General features: G+C 39.4%; 1 protein-coding gene across 11 annotated transcripts in view; it reads left to right on the top strand.

Moving 5' to 3' along the window:
• The window catches only part of PCNT (pericentrin), a 99,377-nt gene that overhangs the window by 55,908 nt on the left and 22,711 nt on the right, over positions 1-20,758 (top strand). For 6 of the 11 annotated variants that reach the window (XM_068947675.1, XM_068947672.1, XM_068947674.1 and 3 more), the window contains 11 exons: positions 719-948; positions 1,373-1,492; positions 1,876-1,896; positions 4,641-4,868; positions 7,326-7,496; positions 8,901-9,053; positions 10,758-10,928; positions 11,213-12,331; positions 17,595-18,119; positions 19,579-19,684; positions 20,147-20,301. In XM_068947675.1, the coding sequence (XP_068803776.1) occupies positions 719-948; positions 1,373-1,492; positions 1,876-1,896; positions 4,641-4,868; positions 7,326-7,496; positions 8,901-9,053; positions 10,758-10,928; positions 11,213-12,331; positions 17,595-18,119; positions 19,579-19,684; positions 20,147-20,301 (2,999 nt within the window). The remainder of the gene's footprint in view (positions 1-718; positions 949-1,372; positions 1,493-1,875; positions 1,897-4,640; positions 4,869-7,325; positions 7,497-8,900; positions 9,054-10,757; positions 10,929-11,212; positions 12,332-17,594; positions 18,120-19,578; positions 19,685-20,146; positions 20,302-20,758) is intronic. The other 5 variants (XM_068947670.1, XM_068947679.1, XM_068947669.1 and 2 more) reach the window with 4 other exon arrangements.

Genomic DNA, 20,758 nt, shown 5'->3' with positions numbered 1-20,758 from the left:
ACTGAGAGTTGGACGGGTGAGGAGGAGCTTGGCATGACAATTTGGAGGAATTAATAATTCTGTATTGTGACTTTGGTGGTAAAAGATTTGAGATAGGGTGGGAAGTTGGGATGGAAGGGATGGCAAGGATGTGCAACAGAGTTGGGAAGGATGGGGCAGGAAGGGTGGTAGAAAAAAAGTGTTAAAAAAACCTGTGGTAGATGATTTAAAAAAAAAAAAAAAAAACCCTTCTTTTGGGGGAAAAAAATGTGGCAAAAAATAAGTTTGAGGGATTTGGGTGGCTGAAAGAGGGATGTGGAGGTTAGGGATGTAGCATATGTTTTGGAGGAAGTTGGAGGACTCCCAGTCAAGTGAAATGAGGCGCTTCTGGAAGAGTAAGGACTCTGGGGGTGACAGTGAAAGGTTTCATTGTGGAACCTTGGCCCTGGATACCTCTAATCAGGGTTCACTTTGGGACTGAGAAGAGATGCCCTTCTCTGCTGCTGCTGCTGCATCCACCTTTTTCTTTTGTACATCTGATAGTCTTAGAGACAGTTTTCAAAGATGCATTCAGATGTAAATGCCTGAGTTTCTTTTGTTCCTCTTAAAAATATCTCCTAAGGTGTTTTATCTGGTTGTTCAACTGTCCAAAGTACCTGAATCTAATCTCATTTTAAAAAAATATGGTTTGTGTACCCTGGCCTGACAACCTTGTTTTTATTTTTTTCTTCTTATTCAGGTCTGCTTAAGGAAGTGGAATTTTTAGCAAAGGAGAAATTAGAGCTTCAGTGTCAGGCCGAAAAAGATCATTCCAACTTGCGCTCTCAAATGAAAGTTTTGGAGGTAGAACTTGAAGAACAGCTGCATAGTAATGAAGACCTGGCTAAGCAGTTACTGGAGGTTGCTGACCTAAAACAACAAATTCAAGTCCTTGAAAAGCAGCTTAAGAATCAACGGCAGTTCATGGATGTAAGCAAGCTTGAGACCACATTTACATGGTTTTGGAGGTGGTAAATACCCCTCCTGTTTGGTGATCTAGACTTTAAAGATGGGCTCTCAAAGTGCGTTTTGCTTTCTGTAAACTTAAGACCTTGATATTCTAGTCTTGTAGGAGATTAGACTTATTTAAACAACAAAAAAAATCAGGACAGACTGATGTTTTTTTCATTTCTTTTCTGTAGTCTTATGGGATAATTTTTCCTTTTCGTACATAAACCATCATCAGCAATTTAAAAAAGTGTTTCCTTTCCCCGCAGTTTTAGCCACTGAAAAGGAAGTGCTAACTTTAATCATGGTTTCCTCACCGCAAAAGCGGGTTTTACTATATTTAATATTTTAATAAAATATTAACTCTCTAATAAAAGATTTTCATTATCTCTGACTGGGTTGACAGGAGCAAGCTGTAGAAAGGGAGCACGAACGTGATGATTTTCAGCAAGAAATTCAGAAGTTGGAAGAACAGTTAAAGGTTACAGCAAAATCGCAGGCTTCTGGAGAGCCCAGACAACATGGGGTGAGTAAGGCCATATTTAGTGACTGCGGGAGTTTCCATTTCCTACAATTAAATGCCAAAAGCTGCATCTACTTGGGGGATTCACTTGGGGGATTGAGAGACTTCCTCCTCCTTTGTCATCACCCCAAGAGCTGAGTTCCCCCCGCTACACACACCTTATGAATGGCTGAACTACATCTAAGCAGTTAGAGTCTACCTGCGTTACTTTTTGTGGAGATGGAAGGAAATGTTATATGGGGAGCTATGTATTACAGTAAAGTCCTATCTAAAATTATAAATTAGTCCTTTTTTCACGTGCTTGTTGATTTGATGCTGGCTTTCAAAGATTAACTTTTACTTTTTTGTTTGTTTGCTTTTTTTTTGCATAAATGAACATTGTACAGAACTATGAATTGACTCTACAGGTATGGAAAACAGCATGAATATCTCCTTAACCCTTCTTTCCTTTTCCTTTCAATTTCTTCTGCTTAATTAGACCTGTTTTGGCTGCTTTCTGTTCTTCATGTGTCAAATCTGCTTCAATTTGACTTAGAGATAGGATAAATGTTTCAGGGTGGCAGAGTTCTTGCAGGAGATGGGGAACTCCTTCCAATTTGATCTCTTGTCTATAATTACTTCATTCTGCTGGCCTCTTGCTCAAATGCATTTGCTTACTTACTGTAAAACGTTTTTTTTGACATGAAAGGAAATATTGAGGTTCAGAATATGAAATAAAGTCCATGGAACCAGGAGGCACTGTGCCTCAGCCTTCAAGTTTTGTTGGTGGCACTGCTCTTAACAAAACTTGAATGTTTGTACTACTTTAAAAGAATAGATGCAAATGAAATTATGTACAGTTTATGAAATTATGGACCTCAATGTTAGAAATACACCTCCTGTGAACAACTGAATATTTGGCAGAGTGGGTTTTCCATGCTGGCAGGCCGATTGTTACCAGCCTTCTCTAACTTCAGAAGTCTAATGAAATCCTAGCAGAAGTCGAGTGATTACATATCTTTCTACATCTATCTCAGCTTCTCATTTGCATGAGTATCATAATGTGACATTAAGATTTTCCAAGTACGTCAGGTACAGCCTACACGTTATACTATGGCAAAGATCAGATGTTTCTCCTTTTTTAAGCCTTTTCTTTCTCAAAGGCAATATGACTTGTTGTTGAAGGAATGTTTGTACCTCTTCCCAGAAGGTATACTTCTGTGGCAGTCTTTGACATACATCAAAGATTCTGTATCACAGATTTGTGATTCTGTAGGCGTAAGATTTGGGAAAAGTTGCTTGAAGTATGTCAGACTGTTAAGACCATACTTTGCTTTCTGTCTAAGGTGTTGCCTGGATTGTTTCTCAAGCTATTTATTTATTGAGTAGGCATGTACATTAGGAAAGAGGGAGATCTGTTAAACTTAATGCTCGTTCACGTGATTATTTGTGACCTCTCTCAGAACACTTTAGACCTTAGAGGGAGACAGGCGACAAGAGAGTTAACTGAACAAGTGACATTTGTGGGTAGGATGAGGCATGTTTGCAGTCTGTGCCAAAATGGAACGTAGGGATGTAGAGAGTTCTTGTGCAGTTATTTAATGCAGTTCCATGAGTAATTGCTTAACTTGGGCATTATGAATGGCCGAGACGATGCGGTTCACCTGAACTTCTAATTTCTGAATGTAATCGTTGTAAGAGGTTCAAACTTGTTCGCCGTGCTGTTCTCTAGACTTGGAGTATAAGTGAGTGGGATTATTTTGTGAAAGGAGTGCTGACTGCTACTTGGAACTACCATTTGTGAATTTGCCAGGAGAGAGAAGGTTGTGAAAGCATTTTCTTATCGACAGAATCACAGCGCTGGCTCTACAGCAATGTGACATCAAAAAATATGCATTTCATATGCAAAGTCTTGTAAAGTCTGGTATTCTGATGAGTTATGACCAGATCTTACAGCAGGATCATCTGTGTAGAACATATTAGACTTTTAAAGAATATTTTTCATACCTAAAAGCTTTTCTGTAAGGCTAGAAAACAGGCCTGTGTTATGCTTGACGCTTGCTTAATTGCTGGGGAGATGAGAAAGGAAGAAGATGTATACATAATTAAGCAAATGTGTCTGTGCCAGTGAGCAGTTGAAAACGTAATGTTAATCACTTGGTATTTTTAACTAGTCTGTGATATTCTCTGCGCCTATTAATTTGGTTAAATTAATTCTATTCTTCTGTGTTTTCCTAGAGGGTGGTTTTCTGCTTTAGTAATGTCTGTACAATAGTTTGAAGATATAAAGTTCTATGTTAATGCAAAGTGGTTTTAGTTTATAATATTGAAGTGGAAATTGTATAAATTCAGTCTCTTGCTAAAGAAAGTATTTGTTTTGTAAAATTGCATCTTCCTTACTTGTTGGTGTTGACTAAATAACTTCTCTTTTTAGGAGGAGTTCCATTGCTTTCGCATTCGATCTAGTTTTCAGTTTGCTTGATGACTTAAACACTTCCTACGTAGTCTCTTTTGTCAGGTTCTCTCCTGTCTCTGTCACCTAGCAAAGCTCCTAGCCTTGCTTTCACGTTCCTTAGTAGGATGAACGAGCGGCGGTTTTCCTGCAGCTCTGTGCGTGATTGGATCTCACTGAGCTCAAAGGCAAAGTTGTCATCCTTTTCCCATTTAAGTATCACTTTAAAAAATCACGTCTATTGTGTTGACTACAGCAAGTCTTTATATTTTAGGCATTGGTTGTGTTGAGTTGCATATTTCTCTTTCGATTCTTTTGATTTGGAGCTCCCTAAAGTAATAGAAAAGGATTCTGAAGTTACAGGAATACATCTAACGCTATTCATAGTAATTCATGTAATCTTGGGTTGTTTTTAATTAAAAATTAAAAGGCAAAGTTTGACCCTTGAGCCTTGAAAGTATCTAGTATTTTGGTGGAATATTGTACATTTGATTATTCTCACTTAATATTCACATGTAGAGCTGCTATAGGAAAACAGCATTTCAGAAAGTTACTTTTTCATCCTTTCTCTCCACTTCTGCCTTTACTTTCATCTGGAAATTTCTCACTAGTTCTTTCCATAGTAAAATTCTGCCTGCTTAGCTGTGAAATTACTCTTCCTTCCAATTGGAAATTTATGTTATATTGCCTGAATATCTGTATGATGTGATTTCTGTATAGGTAGAATCTTTGCAAGCAGAAATAAAAGAGAAGATGGATGATTACAGTAAGCTGTTATTAGAAAAGGAGCAAAAACATCAGGAAATTACAGCTCGTGATAAAGAAATAGAGAAACTGGTGGCACAGATACGAGACCTGGAGCACAGCGGCACTGAAGTCTCAAAGACTGTGAACTACTTGGAGCAACAACTACAAAAAATGAAGAAAGTGGAAACAGAATTAAAACAAGTAATTTTTAAATACCTGTTTACCTGGGAGAAGGAATTACGCAGACAGTGTTTTCATGTGGGAATTCAGTGACTGTGTTACAATATTCTTTGAGGCTGTGCTTTGCACTAGTGGCGAGTTAAGCTGTTGTATTAATAGCAGGTATTGCAGGCACAGTTTTAAACAAACACTGGTTTTGAGAACTATGAAACTACTCCTGTGTAGACTCCTTTTTGACAGTTGTCGTGTTTGCATGGATCAGAGCTGCTCTTTTGCTTCTCCAGGAGTTCCTAAGAAGATATTATTACTGAATGTTAGATATGGTGGGCTTTCGATCAATAGCTATGTCAAAATCATACCATCTGAATCAGTATAGTTCTTGCTATATGTCTTGGGAGCCAGCTCTGTTCACCGTACTCCCAAGATATTAGTGTTTCGTGTTACTACTGCAGAAAGAATAATTTTAAACATGGGACAGTATCTTTTTTGTGAAGAGTGCTGACTAAACCCACAGGTACCAGATCCATTTATCCCACTGTCAAGAGCAGGGAGCAGGTATTTGTTGTTCTGTCCTGGTCTGCTTCCTTTAATTTGTTCAGGTTGTTGAAATGTAAAATTGACGCTTTTGCTTACATTTGTGCTGGGAAGGGCTGGCCCTCTTGGGCTAATTGCTCTCCCCTTGGTTTTGAGGTCTTCATTAGCAGGCTCACTTAGGGAGTGTGCTGTCCTATGCCTTTTGGAATAAGGAAAAGAAGATACCGTGTGGGACTGCGTTCATATGGGCATCCAGAAGTAGGTTTTAGACTGAAGGTGCGTTTCATAAAGCCTCTATTTTTGCATGGGTTGTCAGCTTGTTTGTGCTGGATCACTGTGGCGACGACAGAATGTTGAACTTCACTCTTACGTGCAGAACTGTGCTTACACCATGAGCTCAGGCGCGCCTGTGCCTTCATCCACTAAATGCAGGGGTATCTGAAGAAAAGCAGGCCAATTCTGCAGCAGTCAGGACTTGCACCTTGTCACTGGGGGCGTTTTTGTCAGAAATCAAGCTGAACTTCGAAATGGTGCGGATAACTTCTTGCTTTTGGTTTGACACAGAAACAAAAAATGGGCGTTGCTGTTGCTTGGGTTTTGTTGGCGTGTGTCCTTGCACGCGTGTCAGTAGGACACCCCGGGGCTGGTTAGTATGATAGGGTTTGTGTGATGGCAAGAAAAGATTTTGTCTTCCCTTGAGAAAGAACAAAAAAAAAAAAAAAAGTTGTGGGAGGTGCTTCCCTACCATACAAATTCCGGTGGTACTTTCAGGACGGTATTTCTCTTCCATCCTGCCAGTGATATTGGGTGCGAATGACGGCTTTCTATCTGAACTGGCTGTAACTTGTCCGCGTAGCTTCCTCTTTCCTCTTTTGTGTGCTTTGTGTGTGTGCCTGGACTACTCCCCATAGCTGATCAGAAGGCCAGTGAAGGCTGGCTGGGGAGTAGTGGATGGAAATCACAGCCTGTTTAGTAGCTACAAGTTGGGCACCTGTTTTTAAAAACCTGTTCTTGGGCGTGCTGTTTTGTTGTTGCAGTATAACATTAGATTGGGGGCAGGTGTTGATACTTCACTTCATTTTAAGATCAGAGGATGCTTTCCATGTGTTCTGAGTCTTGATTCTGTTTGATTAGAGAACAGTAATTTTGGCCAAATCGCATCATGAATCTAAATTAACCCTTCTATTAGAGTGGTGTGTACAGGGCTACGGGCAGAGTAAGTGTTGAACAACGAAGGCAGTTACTTCCTTAGGTTTCCTGTTCAGCTTTCCTGGTATTGTATTAAGTATAGATACGTATGCCCACTGTTTGGAACGACTTCCAGAGTGAAGATTGCCGCCTTGGATTGAGCCAGCTCAAAGGAGAGGTTACATCAACCAAAAAAAAAAAAAACAAAAAACCAAACCTGCAGTAACTCGACAGATGAGAGATCTGGCAGAAACTTAGTGTTGGTTTCACGTTCTGACCTAACGTGTTACGTTTTGTAGTAGATTTTTGGTTTTCCCATAGCTTGGCTTAAGTTCTCTACCGCTTAAGTTCTCTACCGCTTAAGTTAAAGCTGTTTTTGCTTAAGAAATATGTGGTACCATAATAAATAAGGAAGTGGGCACAAGGACGAGGTGTTTAGGGTAGTAAACAAACAGATAAAACACTATATGATTGAGGAAGTGTAGTTTACTATTTAGTTTAATGCATTTAGTTTAATGCTAAATTTTCAGAAGTTCAGCTGGAGTTAGGAAAAAAAACAGGAGTAAAAATTTGTAAGCCAGAGACAAAAACATTCAGTTATTTTGTATTCATATGTTTTTATGGATCATTGGAACTATGTACTTTTCTTACCGTACCGGGATTTTCTTTCAGGATGAATTGTTTTGGGCAGGACTGTTATCTTTAGATGGGTATGTACACTGATAATTAATTCTAGTACAAAAACATATTTTTCAGGATAAAGAAGCATTGCAACAGCAACAGTACAATAACCTGATTCAGATCTCTGCCCTGCAGTCTAAATTGGATGAAGCAAGGCACAGAGTACCTACCGAAGGCAGTTCTGATCAAGTGCTGAAGGAACAATTACAGGCAGAACAGGAAGCGCTTGTGATGAAAGAGAGAGAGGTAATCTGTTTAAAATTTTAGTAGATCCCTGTAGATGTTAACATCAGTCACATAAGTTGAAGAAACATGTTGTGCACCAGCTGAGAATTTAAGCCATTCAAAAATCAAATGGCCGATGCTCTTACAATAAATGAGTAAACGTGCCTCCTTACGCAGTATTTTTCCTGCTCTTGATCTTAACTAACCTCCCCACCACCAATTATCTTACGATGATTCACATCAACCATAAGAGACTGACATACCAGTTTCTGTTGTAAACTGTTTTTTCTTTCCTCCTGAAGTTGAAGTGAAGTGAAACTTGGCTCTATTTTTATCTCACTGAAAATAAGAGATACTTTTAAGAATAGCAGGGACGATAATGAACCTAAATGGTGCTACCTGACCTTCTGCATTTTGTGAGCTGGAGAATTTTAGCTGCGAGTTCTACCAAGCTCAGCTGAAGTTCAGTATAATCAGTCACAGGATTTAGAGCTTTTCTTGGGTGCATGCGCACAGATACTCAGATACATGCACACACACACTGTGTGTTTATGTAATGTTATATAAATATTATGATATCTGTAATATACAAACCTAGAGTTCAGTTTGGGGTGTGCAAAGAAAAAAAAAAAAAGAAAAGAAAAAAAAGCCTGGATGATCCTCCAGATAATTGTACACCGTTGCTTCAAGAGCAATAAGCTAGTAAAAACTATAATTTCCTATAGATCAAAGTTCTTTGCCTCTTATATAGTCTTACTTTGGGAATCACTAGCCTTTTTTCTTTCTTAAAGCCCCTCTGAGCCCCTATGATGAGTCTAGCTACTTGTCAAGACAAGAGTTGATACAGGCTGTGGGTGGCCACATGGCGGTGCTTCCAAGTCATTCTTTGCTGTGAAGCTTTGGAATGGCTGCAAGCAGAGAAATATGTAATTATTGAATCTTCATTTTACAGTTTGAATGAGTCAATGGTTATAACTCTTGCGGTTACTGTGTACTGGGATTAGCGCTGCAGTGCTAACTTCTTTCCTCTAGAAAGAGAATGGTGATAACGTGAGCTGCCTAGGATTACATTAGACATTAGATGTTGTTAACGTGTCTCAAATTGTTGTCCCAAACTACATCTGCGCTCAGGCCTTGATTGTTCAGGACGTCTTAGAAGGGGCAAGAGGGGACCCAAGCCCTCAACCAAAATCGGGAAGTTTTGGTTCCCAGATGAGGAGCTAGTACTCTAGCTTCTTCTTCTTTTTTTTTTTTTTTTTTTTTAAGTATCTAAAATATTTTATTAATGTAAACTGATTAGAGAAAGTTTAAGCCATGGAATTTGCTTTAGTCATTTTCAGTAATTAAGGTGGTGAATTACATTTTATATTTTCTGCTTAAATGACGGGACTTAATTAAAACAACTTGGCATTTTCTTTGTTTTAGATTGCAAGCTTATTAGATCAACTAGAGCAATGTAAAGATAATTTGATCAGTAAAAATGAGGAGATTTTGCAGCTGAACTTGCAGTTAGAGATGCAAAAAAATCTTAGCACTTCCAGCATCAGCCAGCTTCAGTTAGAGAACGCACACCTGAAGGTAGGTTTCCTTAGCTTTAGTGTGCTCCAGCTAAACCTCCAGAAATCCTTTTTTTTCCCCTTGAGCAACATGGTCTTTATCTCATAATGTTATAAATGCGTATTTGGTTTGTTTCTGTTGTCAAGGGAATATTGCATTGCTGTTACAAATGCTAACGCTAGATATCCTAGAACAAAAAAACCTGATACTCTAGATTCATGCTTATGGCACTGTCTTCTACAGTCATCTGACTTAAATTGGCGACTTAGCTTTTTTTTTTTTTTTCTAATCGTGTGAGTTGAAATGGATAAAACAAAATAGGAGTTGAATGTGACCGGAAAATAACAGATGCAATGTTGTTTGCATGCAATGCTGTTTGTATGGGTGGACAGTCTGAAAATACTGTGATAAGTGTTTTCCTGCACGTGAATTGCTCTGGGCACTGTTTGGATGGGATATTTGCTTCAATTCCCTCAGTCTAAGAGGCACTAATAAAGGCTGTGCTGCAGCATGGTGTCGCGCTCTCTTCTTCCTCTTGTGCCCCTGACCCTTCCAAAACCCTGATACATGGCAGGAAAAAGGCTTTGCTGCTGCAAATGCCAGTATTGCCAGGGGAGAGAGCGTGATGAGGTTCTAGCTGCTCTTCCCAGGGGGCTCTCTTTGACTGGAACATGAAAACGATGCTGAGTTTCTGTTTGATACTATGAATTACGCAGTAGCTGCTGCTACTTAAACGGTAGTCATTTGTCCTTTAATGGGATAGGTCATTTACTCGATGGCTTTTTATCACAAAAAATCAGTTGCATGAGACTTATTGGCACAACTACACTTTTCTTCACTGTGGGGGAAGGTGAAGTAATACATCCTTAGAAAGGAGGACTCTCTAAAAGCCATGAGGAAAACTGTGATATGCCTTTTATAGGTTGCATCACTGAATAATTGATTTCTAGTGGTAGGCCATGTCCAGGACACTTTTCCAGACAAATGCAAATGCTGATATGTAAAGTTTACAGTTCTGAAGTGTAAAGACAATATGTGATGACGACGACAAATCAGTAGCGTTATGATGAGCAGATCTATAGCATTTCAGTTCCCATACAGTGTAATGCATGCCTCCGTGCTTGCTACTGCAGCCATGAGTGCAGTCAGAGGATGACGGAGCGGTCCATTCCATTATTGCTGCTATAAAGACTGGGTCCTTGCACGTCCAGAAAAGTGAAGGGACTGGGTCCATTTGGAGAAGGTGGGGCCTAGGGGAAGGTTTTCTTGTACGTGAATGAATTTTGTATGTGCAGAGGACATAGGAGAATCCTATTTTATGTTTGTAAAATATTATTCGAAGTAGTGTGTTTGATGGTCATTCTTAGAGCTCATCTGTTCACAGCAACTTCAGTGATTCTTTGATTACAAACTGCAGTGGTGGTGTTCAGTAAATACTTCTGCAGTCTTGCCTGCATTTCTGACTTCTACAGCCATAGTAAATGTTAAAAGTAATAAAAGTGGTTGGCAGGTAGTCTGGCAACTAGTGTTTATCTCTTACCTTGAAAATTGAGAACTATTGTGGCAAGTTAATCAAGTGGTATAAACCCAAATGAAGTAGCTATCATAGTTTTAATAGTTATAGTAAGGAGAAGAATGTTTAAATAAAGCCCTTAGTTCTGTCCTGCCATTGTATTGGAAGAAAATGAAAGTCCTTTGAAATCAAATTGATGTCTTTTTGTTCAGGAGGATCTAACAAAGCTTCACCTGAAGCAAAATCAGGACCGAGGTAATAGTGATTGCTCAGCTTTATCGTTCCCACAAGCACTGCTTAAGGAAAAGAATCAAGAAATCGATCATTTAAATGAGCAGGTGAAGAGACTCCAGTGTGAGCTAGAGAACGCTGTGGACAGTAAGGTAAGAGTACTTACTAGATGGTCATTGCTTAATTTTGGGGCAGAGGGAAGAATATACAGAATCATATTGCAAGTGGCATCTGTTAGATATTTCTCCTAGGACAGTAAAGAATATTCTGAGTAGGTACCCAGCTAAAGTCTGCAATTCTTCTTGCAGCTAAATATTTGATTTAGTGCCTAAGTGATTCAGAAAAACATGATCCTTCTAGTAATTTTAACTCTTACACCAGCAATAGTAGTTTTGCCTGCATATATTAGTACTCAGTTCTTTATCCTTTTGCTCAGGCTGTGGAAGACCGAAAATCTGAAATTGAAGAACTCCAATCTCTTGTTGAGCACCTTCGTGGTGACCAGGAAAGGCTGCGTAAGGACAAAGATGAAGAGGTAGAACAACTTCATGGAGTAATTGAGAAGCTTCAAAAAGAGCTGGCGCAGTTTGGACCAGTATGTCATGAAGTTAGTGACAGCCATGATAATCTTTATCAGCTTGGCTTGGAAGAACCAGTAGAAAACCTTCAGAATGAGCTGAAAAAGGGATTGATAGATTGTCAGGGTGATACTGATCCAAACAGAAAAAACATATTGCTACTCTCCAATGTGAGAGAACTTCAGGAAGAACTAGAGCTTGTGTCAACTGCTAGAGAAGCTCTGCAGCACCAACTGGAAGAGAAGGAATTGCAGTTCAAAATGGAAGTGGAAATTTTAGAGCAAAACTTACAAAAAGTACAAGAGTCATCAAAGCAGCACTTTGCAGAGCTAGCCTCCCTAAGGGTAGAGTACGATGCACTTCAAAAAGAGTACCACCTCTTCCAAACACATTTTTCTCAGAGGGAGGTTGAAGCAAGCATGATTTCTTCTCGGATTCAAGAACTTGAAGATACTGTGAGAGAGAGGGAAGCAAATCTTCTAGAGAAAGATACGCAGATGAAGACAATGGCAGATCAAAGAGTAGCCGACACAAACAAATTGCAGTGCTTAATGGAAAAGGTAGCAGTGCTTGAAACTGAGTTGGAAAAGAAAGACACAGATCGGGCTCAAGAGGTTCATAATCTTCAGTCAGAAGTTTCTAGACTTGATTTCCAGGTGCAAACACTGAATCAAAAAGAAGTAGCTTATCAGAGAGAAATTGATGAACTGCAGGGTTGCACTTCCAAACTGAAAGATCAAATTGAGGAGCGTGTGAAAGAGCTTGAAACCTTACGACTGGAAAGAGATGAACTTATTTCACAGTTGGAGTCCCGCAAGCCAAAGGAGCAACGTGGTTATGAAGAGACAAACCTTCCCAAGCTGGTCTCCAAAGCAGAAATAAAAGGTGAAGATCTTAAAGGAATGGAGAAACTGGAAGTACTGGGAACAACTGTTGATCAGTCATTTGGAGTTCTGATTTCCCCAAGTGATAAATTGGTATGTAGTTAGTTTTTTCTAATAATGTTATTCTTTTAAAAAAAAAAAAAGGGGGGGGGGTCAGTTTTGTGTCACGTAAAGCCCTGTAGTCTCTTCTTTTCAGTGTTGTAATGGCAGAAATGAAAATGCTTGTTAGATGGCCTGTGCTATTACAGATTTTAAGAAAGGGTGAGATGAATACCATGGTATAAAAATGGCTTTTGTGAGTCAGATTAAAGGTCTTTCTGTCTCTGCGTCCTTTCTCCAATAGCGGCCAGTGGTAGATGCCTGGAAAGATTAAGAACAGGGGAAGCACACATGGAAACTTAATTCAATCAAGAAACTTCTCTTAGATTTTTTTGATCTGGATATGGTTTCAGGCGTGGATCTTGAGATACTAGATCTGTGTTCACCGTGCTTTATGGCTGTCTTGGGAAACTACTTGAAAATACTTTACCCTGTATCAATTTTTTGGAGAAACCTTTGTTTATTCTGAATCTTTCTAGAACCATTTGCTTTGAAGAATTTAATGTGAACTTTCATGAAATTGCTCAAATCTGGAAAGCAGTAGGACCCCGAAGACTTCTATTTCAGAGAGTTAGAGGCATCTGTTATGTACTGACTTACTGTATGATAAGGCTTACTTACAGATGTGATAACTGTCAGTAAGAGCGTTTAATATCAGAAGAGTTCCTGAGTGCATAGGAAAGAAGAAAGTTAGGTGGCAGTCTTCTGTGAATTTCGGGGTTCTTGCTGGGCAATATGATATGGGCATAAAAATCCAAGGTTGATGGTTTGTATTGTACTGCTCTTGCCTAGCCAAGGGGACAGAAAAATGGCTTTTTAGCACCTAATAATAGAAATTTCTATTCTGGCAGAATATTGAATTCTACTGGAATCCAATAATTTCAGTAGGATTATTGGATTTCCAAGTTGGACAAAATAAATGACCTTTAATATTGCTATCGCTAATTGTAAAAGCTTACTTAATAGAGATGTAGTGATATCGCAGAACGTTACGTGTTACTTTGCCGTTTCACTTCATAGGCCAGCCATCACAACAGGATGCAATTCCTCATATTAAAATCTACTTGATAGTAACAGTGGGTTTTTAATTAAGCTTTTTTCTGTTATCACCAAGCTATGCTCGTGTATTTAGAATATATCTTATTTAAATTGCACTTGAATGCTGTTTCTCCTTTAAACACACATTTTTTTCTTTATGTACACAAAAGATCAGTGATTTCACTTAGAAAACAAACACAGGATAATTACTAAGCAGGCATGAAAAGTGCTACTAAGCAAAATGTGTGGTTGTTACCGTTTTGTGTATTTTTATTTGCTTAAAAGTTCGAGACAGAATCAATGACACTTGCCTAGGTGGTACTCTTAACCTCGGCGTTTCTGTCTCAGAAAGCTTACGAAAGAAGAGGTGGGAATAACATTGAATTGTGTGTGCAGAATGATAGATAGATATGATCATTGAATGTATAAAGACATAAAGGATCAGAGCTCAGGCTGACGGACTTCCAATTTAGTGCTATACTAGACAGTGTTGCCTGTGCACATAGGTTATTTGGTAATGGCAGTTGTTTATTCCCTTTAAATAGGGACATAACAATCATTATGTACCATATTTAAGGACTGTGGTTCTTATCTGTCTCTATAGGTCTCCTTCAAGTGGTGATAGCAACTTGGTAGTAGCTGATAACTAACCTTCCTGAGTTTCTGCTTTCTGGTGGAAATTGCGTATAGCAATATGTCTTCTTCCTGTCAGAACAGGAGTACAGTTGCTTGATCTGAGCTTAGTAATGATTACTTTTACAAGCTTAACATGTTATGCTAGCATGTGAATTCAACAGCATCGTTTATACCGATTGCTTTGTAAAATATTTAAATAGTGTGAGAGGTGTATCTGTAACTTCAAAATCATAGTTACTGTAGACACAATTTGGAAATTTGAAAATATATGGAAAATATATAGTCTATACTAATGTGGAAACTGCTCACATGGAGATTATTTTTCCCTTTGAACGCAATGCAGGGAGAGAGAAAGGCTACAAATACTTCACAGAATGAGGAGAGTGTAATTGTAAAGATGGCATCTCGTCAAGAAGAGCTTAAATTTGAGTTAGCTTCTGCAAAAAAGGAGTTAGGATTCAGTGAAGAGAGAACTAGTAAAACTTGGAAGGATTTGAAGGTATACTTGAATTCTGGGGACAGTTAAATGACTTGAACATCATTTTTCCAAGGAGAACCTTGGATTTTCAGATATTTAAGTTTATGTATATATTGTATGTCAGTGGTATTTTTCTGTGCAGGTGCAAAAAGTCTTTGAGTATGTTGTCATAATGGGGGGACGGGTCATCAAAGACAGAGAATACATTGTATGAAAGTAAATAAATTAGCTATATCCTCAAGCATTCATTTGTAATAACGAATTATGGGTCTATAATGACCTATTCCTATGGATTGGTTCACCCTAATAGAAGGGAAAGTATAAAGTTCAGTTTAGACTATCAGCTCTCTGAGCAAGATATTGGCCGTGTCCTGAGAGCAGGAGAAAAATAACAGTATTTGGGTGCTTCTGTTGTTCTCGTATGGATAAGCTAAATGTCACGATGAGATGTGATACAGAACCTACCTCTTCAGAGGTAAAGAAGTGGTCGCTGCTTGGAGTAACTGATGACAAAACCCACGTGAGATTAAGCAGCTCTTTACTAAGCCTTCAGTGGTGTACAGGAGCTGGTTCAAGATGTTAACACTGAAGAGCCTTTGTGTAATAGTGAACATTGCACAAATTCAGTAACCTTGTAGGGGTGAAGAAACAGTTATTCTTGGGTTCAGCAGTGAGAACAATGAAAATTAGGAGATGTATTAAAATGAAAGCTGGAGGATTAGCCAAAAGGGTAATGTATTTGCAGCTGGCGGTTGAGTTTAAAAGGTCTAGGACTCTTCAGCTAAGAAGGATGATTAACACGAGTGAAAGGATTAAGATGAGGCTCTGAAAAGAGAGAGGGAAGAATTATTCCGTCTCTCACAATAGAAGAGGTATGGAGGGTGAAATGAAATTTCCATGGTGGGGAGTTTAAAATAAACTAAAAGAAGTAATTTTTCAAAAAATGCATCTTAGCCACAGCATCTTCAGAGGTCAAAAGTGTAATTGTATCTTTCAAGTACTTTAGACAAAGTTATTGAAGTGAAATCCACCAAGAGCTGCTGAACTGAAAGATGTTGACTGAATATGTGGTCTGGAATGTGTAGACCTTAAATTGGAGGGAGCTGGGAAGGGACACTTGGAGAGCCACCGCTCGGTAAGGACAGGGCAAAATGGTATTGCCCCGCAGGGTTCTTCAGCAGAAAGACTGGCCTAGTCTTGTAAAACCTTCTTCAGATATGATGGGCATAAAGCAGAAAGGGAAGCACAAAACCAGAGATGCAACAAACTCGAGTTTGGGGATTGTGGGGGTGGCAAGGGGAGATGGGAAAAACAGACCCATCTTGATGCTGTGGGTAGGTCCACTTGGGCAGGGGGCTCTGAGAGGGCTGTATATCTGTGGCCTTAGGTAAGGAGTTTATAGATGGAAAAAGAGGAGATAGAAAGGCAGCCAAACCTTCTGTATGAGGTTGTGGACTTGTTAGAAGAGGGGCCGCAGCTTGGCACGCTCAGTGTATGCTTTTCCTTCAGGAATTTCTAACTAACGGCACCAGCCAGCCCTGGAATTACAGTGGGATGGGCACTAGCCTGCTGCGGTTCCTTAATCTTTTGGTAATAGTAGGTCCTACCCCATTGGATCCTTGAGATTACAAGGGTGAGGGAAAAGATATTTTTCCATGATGTGATTCTGACATTTTTCATTTGGATGTGCTGTCCAAACAGAATAATGTTTTTAGAGACTTAGAGACAGGAGAAGGCTGTGATTTCCTGATTTGTGGAGCAAGTAGTGGGACATGTTGGGTGAATGACATGAGGTTCGTCTCATCCTCGTGACTCTACTGGGAGGTCTCCGGTGACAAGCGTTAGGGATAAACCGCACTGTATCACATGGGTCTCCACCTGCAATGGAAAGGGCTCTGCAAAAACAGCTTACCTGTGGAGTCTGTGTTTTTAAAAAATAAAATAAAATAAAATAAACCAAAACAAACAAACAAACAAAAAAACCACACTCTTTGAAAAGAGCAACTACATCATAGGAGAAGACCAGTGACTTCAAGAGGCCTTGGGGAGGGGAAGAAAGCTCTTTGCATGGAAATGCTGACAAAATCAGAGCCCTTGTAATGAGGGAGGCTGGGAGGAACGTGCATGTTCCACACAGTACAGTACCATCTGACCCTGGCACCATGGGAAAGGTGCTGGTGAGATCCCGCAGCCTGTGTAGGCCCTCAGGCTGGGAAAATAGCTAAGTAAGCACAAGGATTGCCAAGGGCTGAGGAAGATGCACAGCTGCTATGTCCATGCTAGCTGTGTGTCTCTGTTGGCCCGTGCCAAGGACAGGGTGGTTGGGTAGGAAGGACTTCCATCTGACCTCATATATGTTTTTATGGAGTCAGATTTTGAGGAATGGTCTGCAGTGTTGCTGATCATCAGAGACCTGTATCTTGTTTGATGCTTGGAAAACATGTGTAGGTTGTCACAGCGTGAACAGGCTGGTAAGGGTACAAGCACAGCCTTGCCCAAACTTCTGTTGTAGCTTGTTGTTATGCATGGCTGGTGTGTGTGTGTGTCACTGCAGAGCTGCGAGATGGGACATGTGTTTCTGTTCCCTCTAAAGTGTAGAAGTAGATGGGTCGCAGTTTCTCTTGGGTTGAAAATGGCAGATACAGAAATAACGTATAAAGTTCTGCCTAAACAGTTTTCCCTGCGTCCTAGGTCAGGAATTAAGCCTTAAGGTAGTTCAAGAGACTTGGCTGTTTTGGAAGACAATAGGTATTGCTTTATAATTATCGAAAAGTAGGGAGATTATCTATACAGCTATGAAGAATATTTCTTTTTCTGTTTTCATACAAAAATTAGCTCTGAGGAAATGGGTAGATTTACTGATTAATGCAGATTTTTTTTTTCCCCCCATTGATAATGTGTTTTCCTCTTAAAAAGCAAGGTTAGCTGGCATATAAAATATACTGAAGTACTGTGTTATTTTTATGTATTATTAATTCCAGATTAATAATAGATTTAATAATAGATCTGATTATTAAATTTGAGAAGATTTTTAAATGCGTGTTTTTAGTTTGTAGAATAATATTTAATTCTATTGAACAATTAGTATGTGTTATTTCCTTGTAGGAAAAGGATAACATTGTAAGAAACTTGACAACTCACAATATAAATCAGAACTCTCAGATTAAGCAATTGCAAGAAAAGGTCCTGGCTCAGGAATCAGACATGATCAATAACTCTGAAAAGCAGGAAGATTTGAAAAAGCATTGCCAGCAAACGTTGAAAAGCCATCAAACTCCTGATTCTCCAAAACAGAATTTGATCATAGGCTATGAAGACACTCCGAAAGGCTTCCAGGATTTAATTGTGAATGTGGCTTCATGGGAGTCACCTGAGATTGTGAGAAAGCAGGATACAAGCATGGAACTTCAACCAGGGCTTCACTTGACTCCCTTTTCAGAAGTGGATAGCACAGATTTTGAAATGATGCACACAAGGTCATCGATGCAAGAAAATACTTCTGGATTGTTGGGATATCCAAATCTATATGAACACGGCAGTGAGGAAGCAGCGGTGAGAGTAGATGTGAAATCTCTAGCTTTCTCTGAAAGCACCTATTCTGTTGACGACCAAGACATAGAGAAGATTTTGGTAAGTGATACTTCATGTTTCATCTTATTCTATTTGAACAAGACTGCTCTATCCCCTTCCTAAATTATTGCTGGGCTGTTGAGCATCAGTGTTAGACACCAAGAAGAGTAGGTACAGTATCATTCTGGACGTGCAGTCATCTTCTTTTAGTCCTTCCCTCGTTAGCAAAGAGCAGAGCAATCTCTGAGCTGTGTTAAAACATTGTTTGCCCCTGCTTCTAGTAAGTGAAAACCATCTTCCAGAAACTAAGATGGAACAGTGAGCTGCTTACAGCATGGCTTTGCACCCTGCATGTCTGTAGGCTGCTGGTGCAGTTTCCATGAAAGTCTGAGTATTGCTCAGGTGTTTACAGACGGTCTGAGAGTGCTCTGTAAATCATAGTACTTCTGCAGTGATGCTACAGGGAAGTAATTGATAAATTTAATAGCAAAACTCAGCATGAAAAGTAGTGACCCACTTTCCAGACAGAAAGGGAAGCAGAGACTCCTTAGTACATTCCCACCGAAATATATGAAAAGACACCTCGAGTTTGACCGAGGTGATGAGTTTGTGCTATGTTTAGTCAACCCCTCTTGGCAGCTCCTCTTGGCCCCAGCCTAGTTAAAGCTGACATAGCTAGCTCTGGGGCTACGAGCTCTGATGCAGGCCCAGCATTTGGGCTAATTTGGGTTTATTCGCTTACCTAGAGCTAATATGTCTCTTAACAAGGTGATGTGTTATGCAGAGTGCCCTTCTGACAGAAAAGGGAAACCTGGCCGTCAGAAATTCACGTTTAGCATTATGCCTACCAACTGTCTGAAATAAACTGAAGTTTTAATGTCAGGTTGGTTGGATGCTAACCGAGCAACTTGTATATTGAAAAACTTTACCTTTATTGACTTGAAAATGCAGAATCTTCTGGATCCTGCAGCACTAGCGGACGTGTTGTGTAATTTCACTTTGACTTTTTAGGAGTCTCATCATGAGGTGTCTTTAAGGTTAAAGCCACTGCTACCCCCCAGCAGACAGCCTGTGAACAACTTTCAGCAGAGATTTGTCATCTCTCCTTGATTAGAGCGTGTTTCGTCATTTACTGTGCAACTTAAATTTTATCTTTTCATGTTACAGAAAGATAGTTCTGTTCTTCTTAGAAGTCGTAAAATGTAGGAAAATGAAAGGAATAGGAATATTACATATCACTCAAAAGTACCTAAAAGGAAGTTATTCGAAGTGTTCCCCAGAATGATACATCATCTGAGACTTAAACATAAAAATTTCTGTTTCAAAGGAAAATTCTTAGGTTTGTAATAAGTGAGGAAAAAAAAAACAGCTGAAGAACTGCGGTTTTGTTTCATCATGGTATTTGCTGTCTCTAACACTGTGATCAAGTAGACATTTGCTCAATTCTGCACCAGTGACGAGGTTGTTTTAAATGCAGAAAACTCTATTCAGAAAACTAATGCTAGAAATTATTTCCAAGCAGGTGAGAGAAGCTGATAATCTAACTTTAACCCCATCTGATTTGCAAGACGACCTAAGATCAACAGCATCCGCCATAGAGGTGGCGAGTGATGCGTATGGCAGCAGTAAGTTTCATTTTGTTTGTTGGTTCTTTTCACCTTTTGATAACTTCAGTCTCAAATATTGTAACGCTTCATCTTTCTTCCATTGTCTTTCACTGTCGATCTTTTATTGGAAAACTATACTTTTGTCAGGTGATGCTTTATTTAGAAAGACTCGTATATTCATGTTAATGGAAGTCTGCTTTTAACTTTGCATCCTTACATACTGAAAAGGAGGCATGGGCTTTTAGCGAGTCCTGACTTAACTGCAACATTTTCTCTAGTGCTGAAGGCAATTTATTACCTTTTTACTTGTTTAGAGTTAGTTGAGATCCCTCTTGTGTAAACCTCAACCAAGTAACTTGAGATGACCCTGCATTTATACTAGCTGAAGAAATCATCATGCTTATTTTGGCAAATGGTTGTACTAGTTTCAAGTTCTCTTCAGGTTTGTAACATTTTAGGGATGTCCTTTTTTTTCTTCAGATACCAGCTCCGGTTTGGGAGCCAAACTAAAACAGGAGCTAGAAACGTCTGAACATCTAGATGCTAGTTTCATGACTTATCTGCAGTACCGTGGAATATTTCCAGATATTATGGAGTCAATGAGAGAAAAAGAAATACTTTCACCACAGCTGAAGGTAATATGTGATTAATATAAGCATACCAGGAAATTAAAACTGAAACAGTAGAAATGAAATGCTAGCATAAAATGGAGTTAGCTGCTGCCTTTACGCTATAAACTGTTCTGTAATGATTTAAACCTTGAGTTGATTATAGTTCTTGGGTCATTCTGAGTCTCTCTTGTAAGTAGTTAACTGATATTTGTCCTGCTTTTACTTGGGGGAATTGTGTAAATTGTGCTAGGACAGCATGGGTGGTGCTCCAGAACGTGGCAATGCAAGGACAGATTGATCTGCTTGTTTAGGGTTTTGTTTTGGAGGCCTTATGGAAAGCTGCCTCGTAAACTGGCATAGCTAGTTGACGTGACGCTCCCCTACCTATTCTTGTCGTTCTGGTGTAACGGAAAGCTGTAGAAAAGCCGTTGCAATGGGTGGCGGGATCTTTTCAGAGTCGACTCTTTCAAGGAGAACAAAG

This window comes from Struthio camelus, chromosome 6, assembly GCF_040807025.1.
Source record: "Struthio camelus isolate bStrCam1 chromosome 6, bStrCam1.hap1, whole genome shotgun sequence".
Classification (NCBI taxonomy): Eukaryota; Metazoa; Chordata; class Aves; order Struthioniformes; family Struthionidae; genus Struthio; species Struthio camelus.
This window is presented reverse-complemented; position numbering and strand designations above follow the sequence as displayed.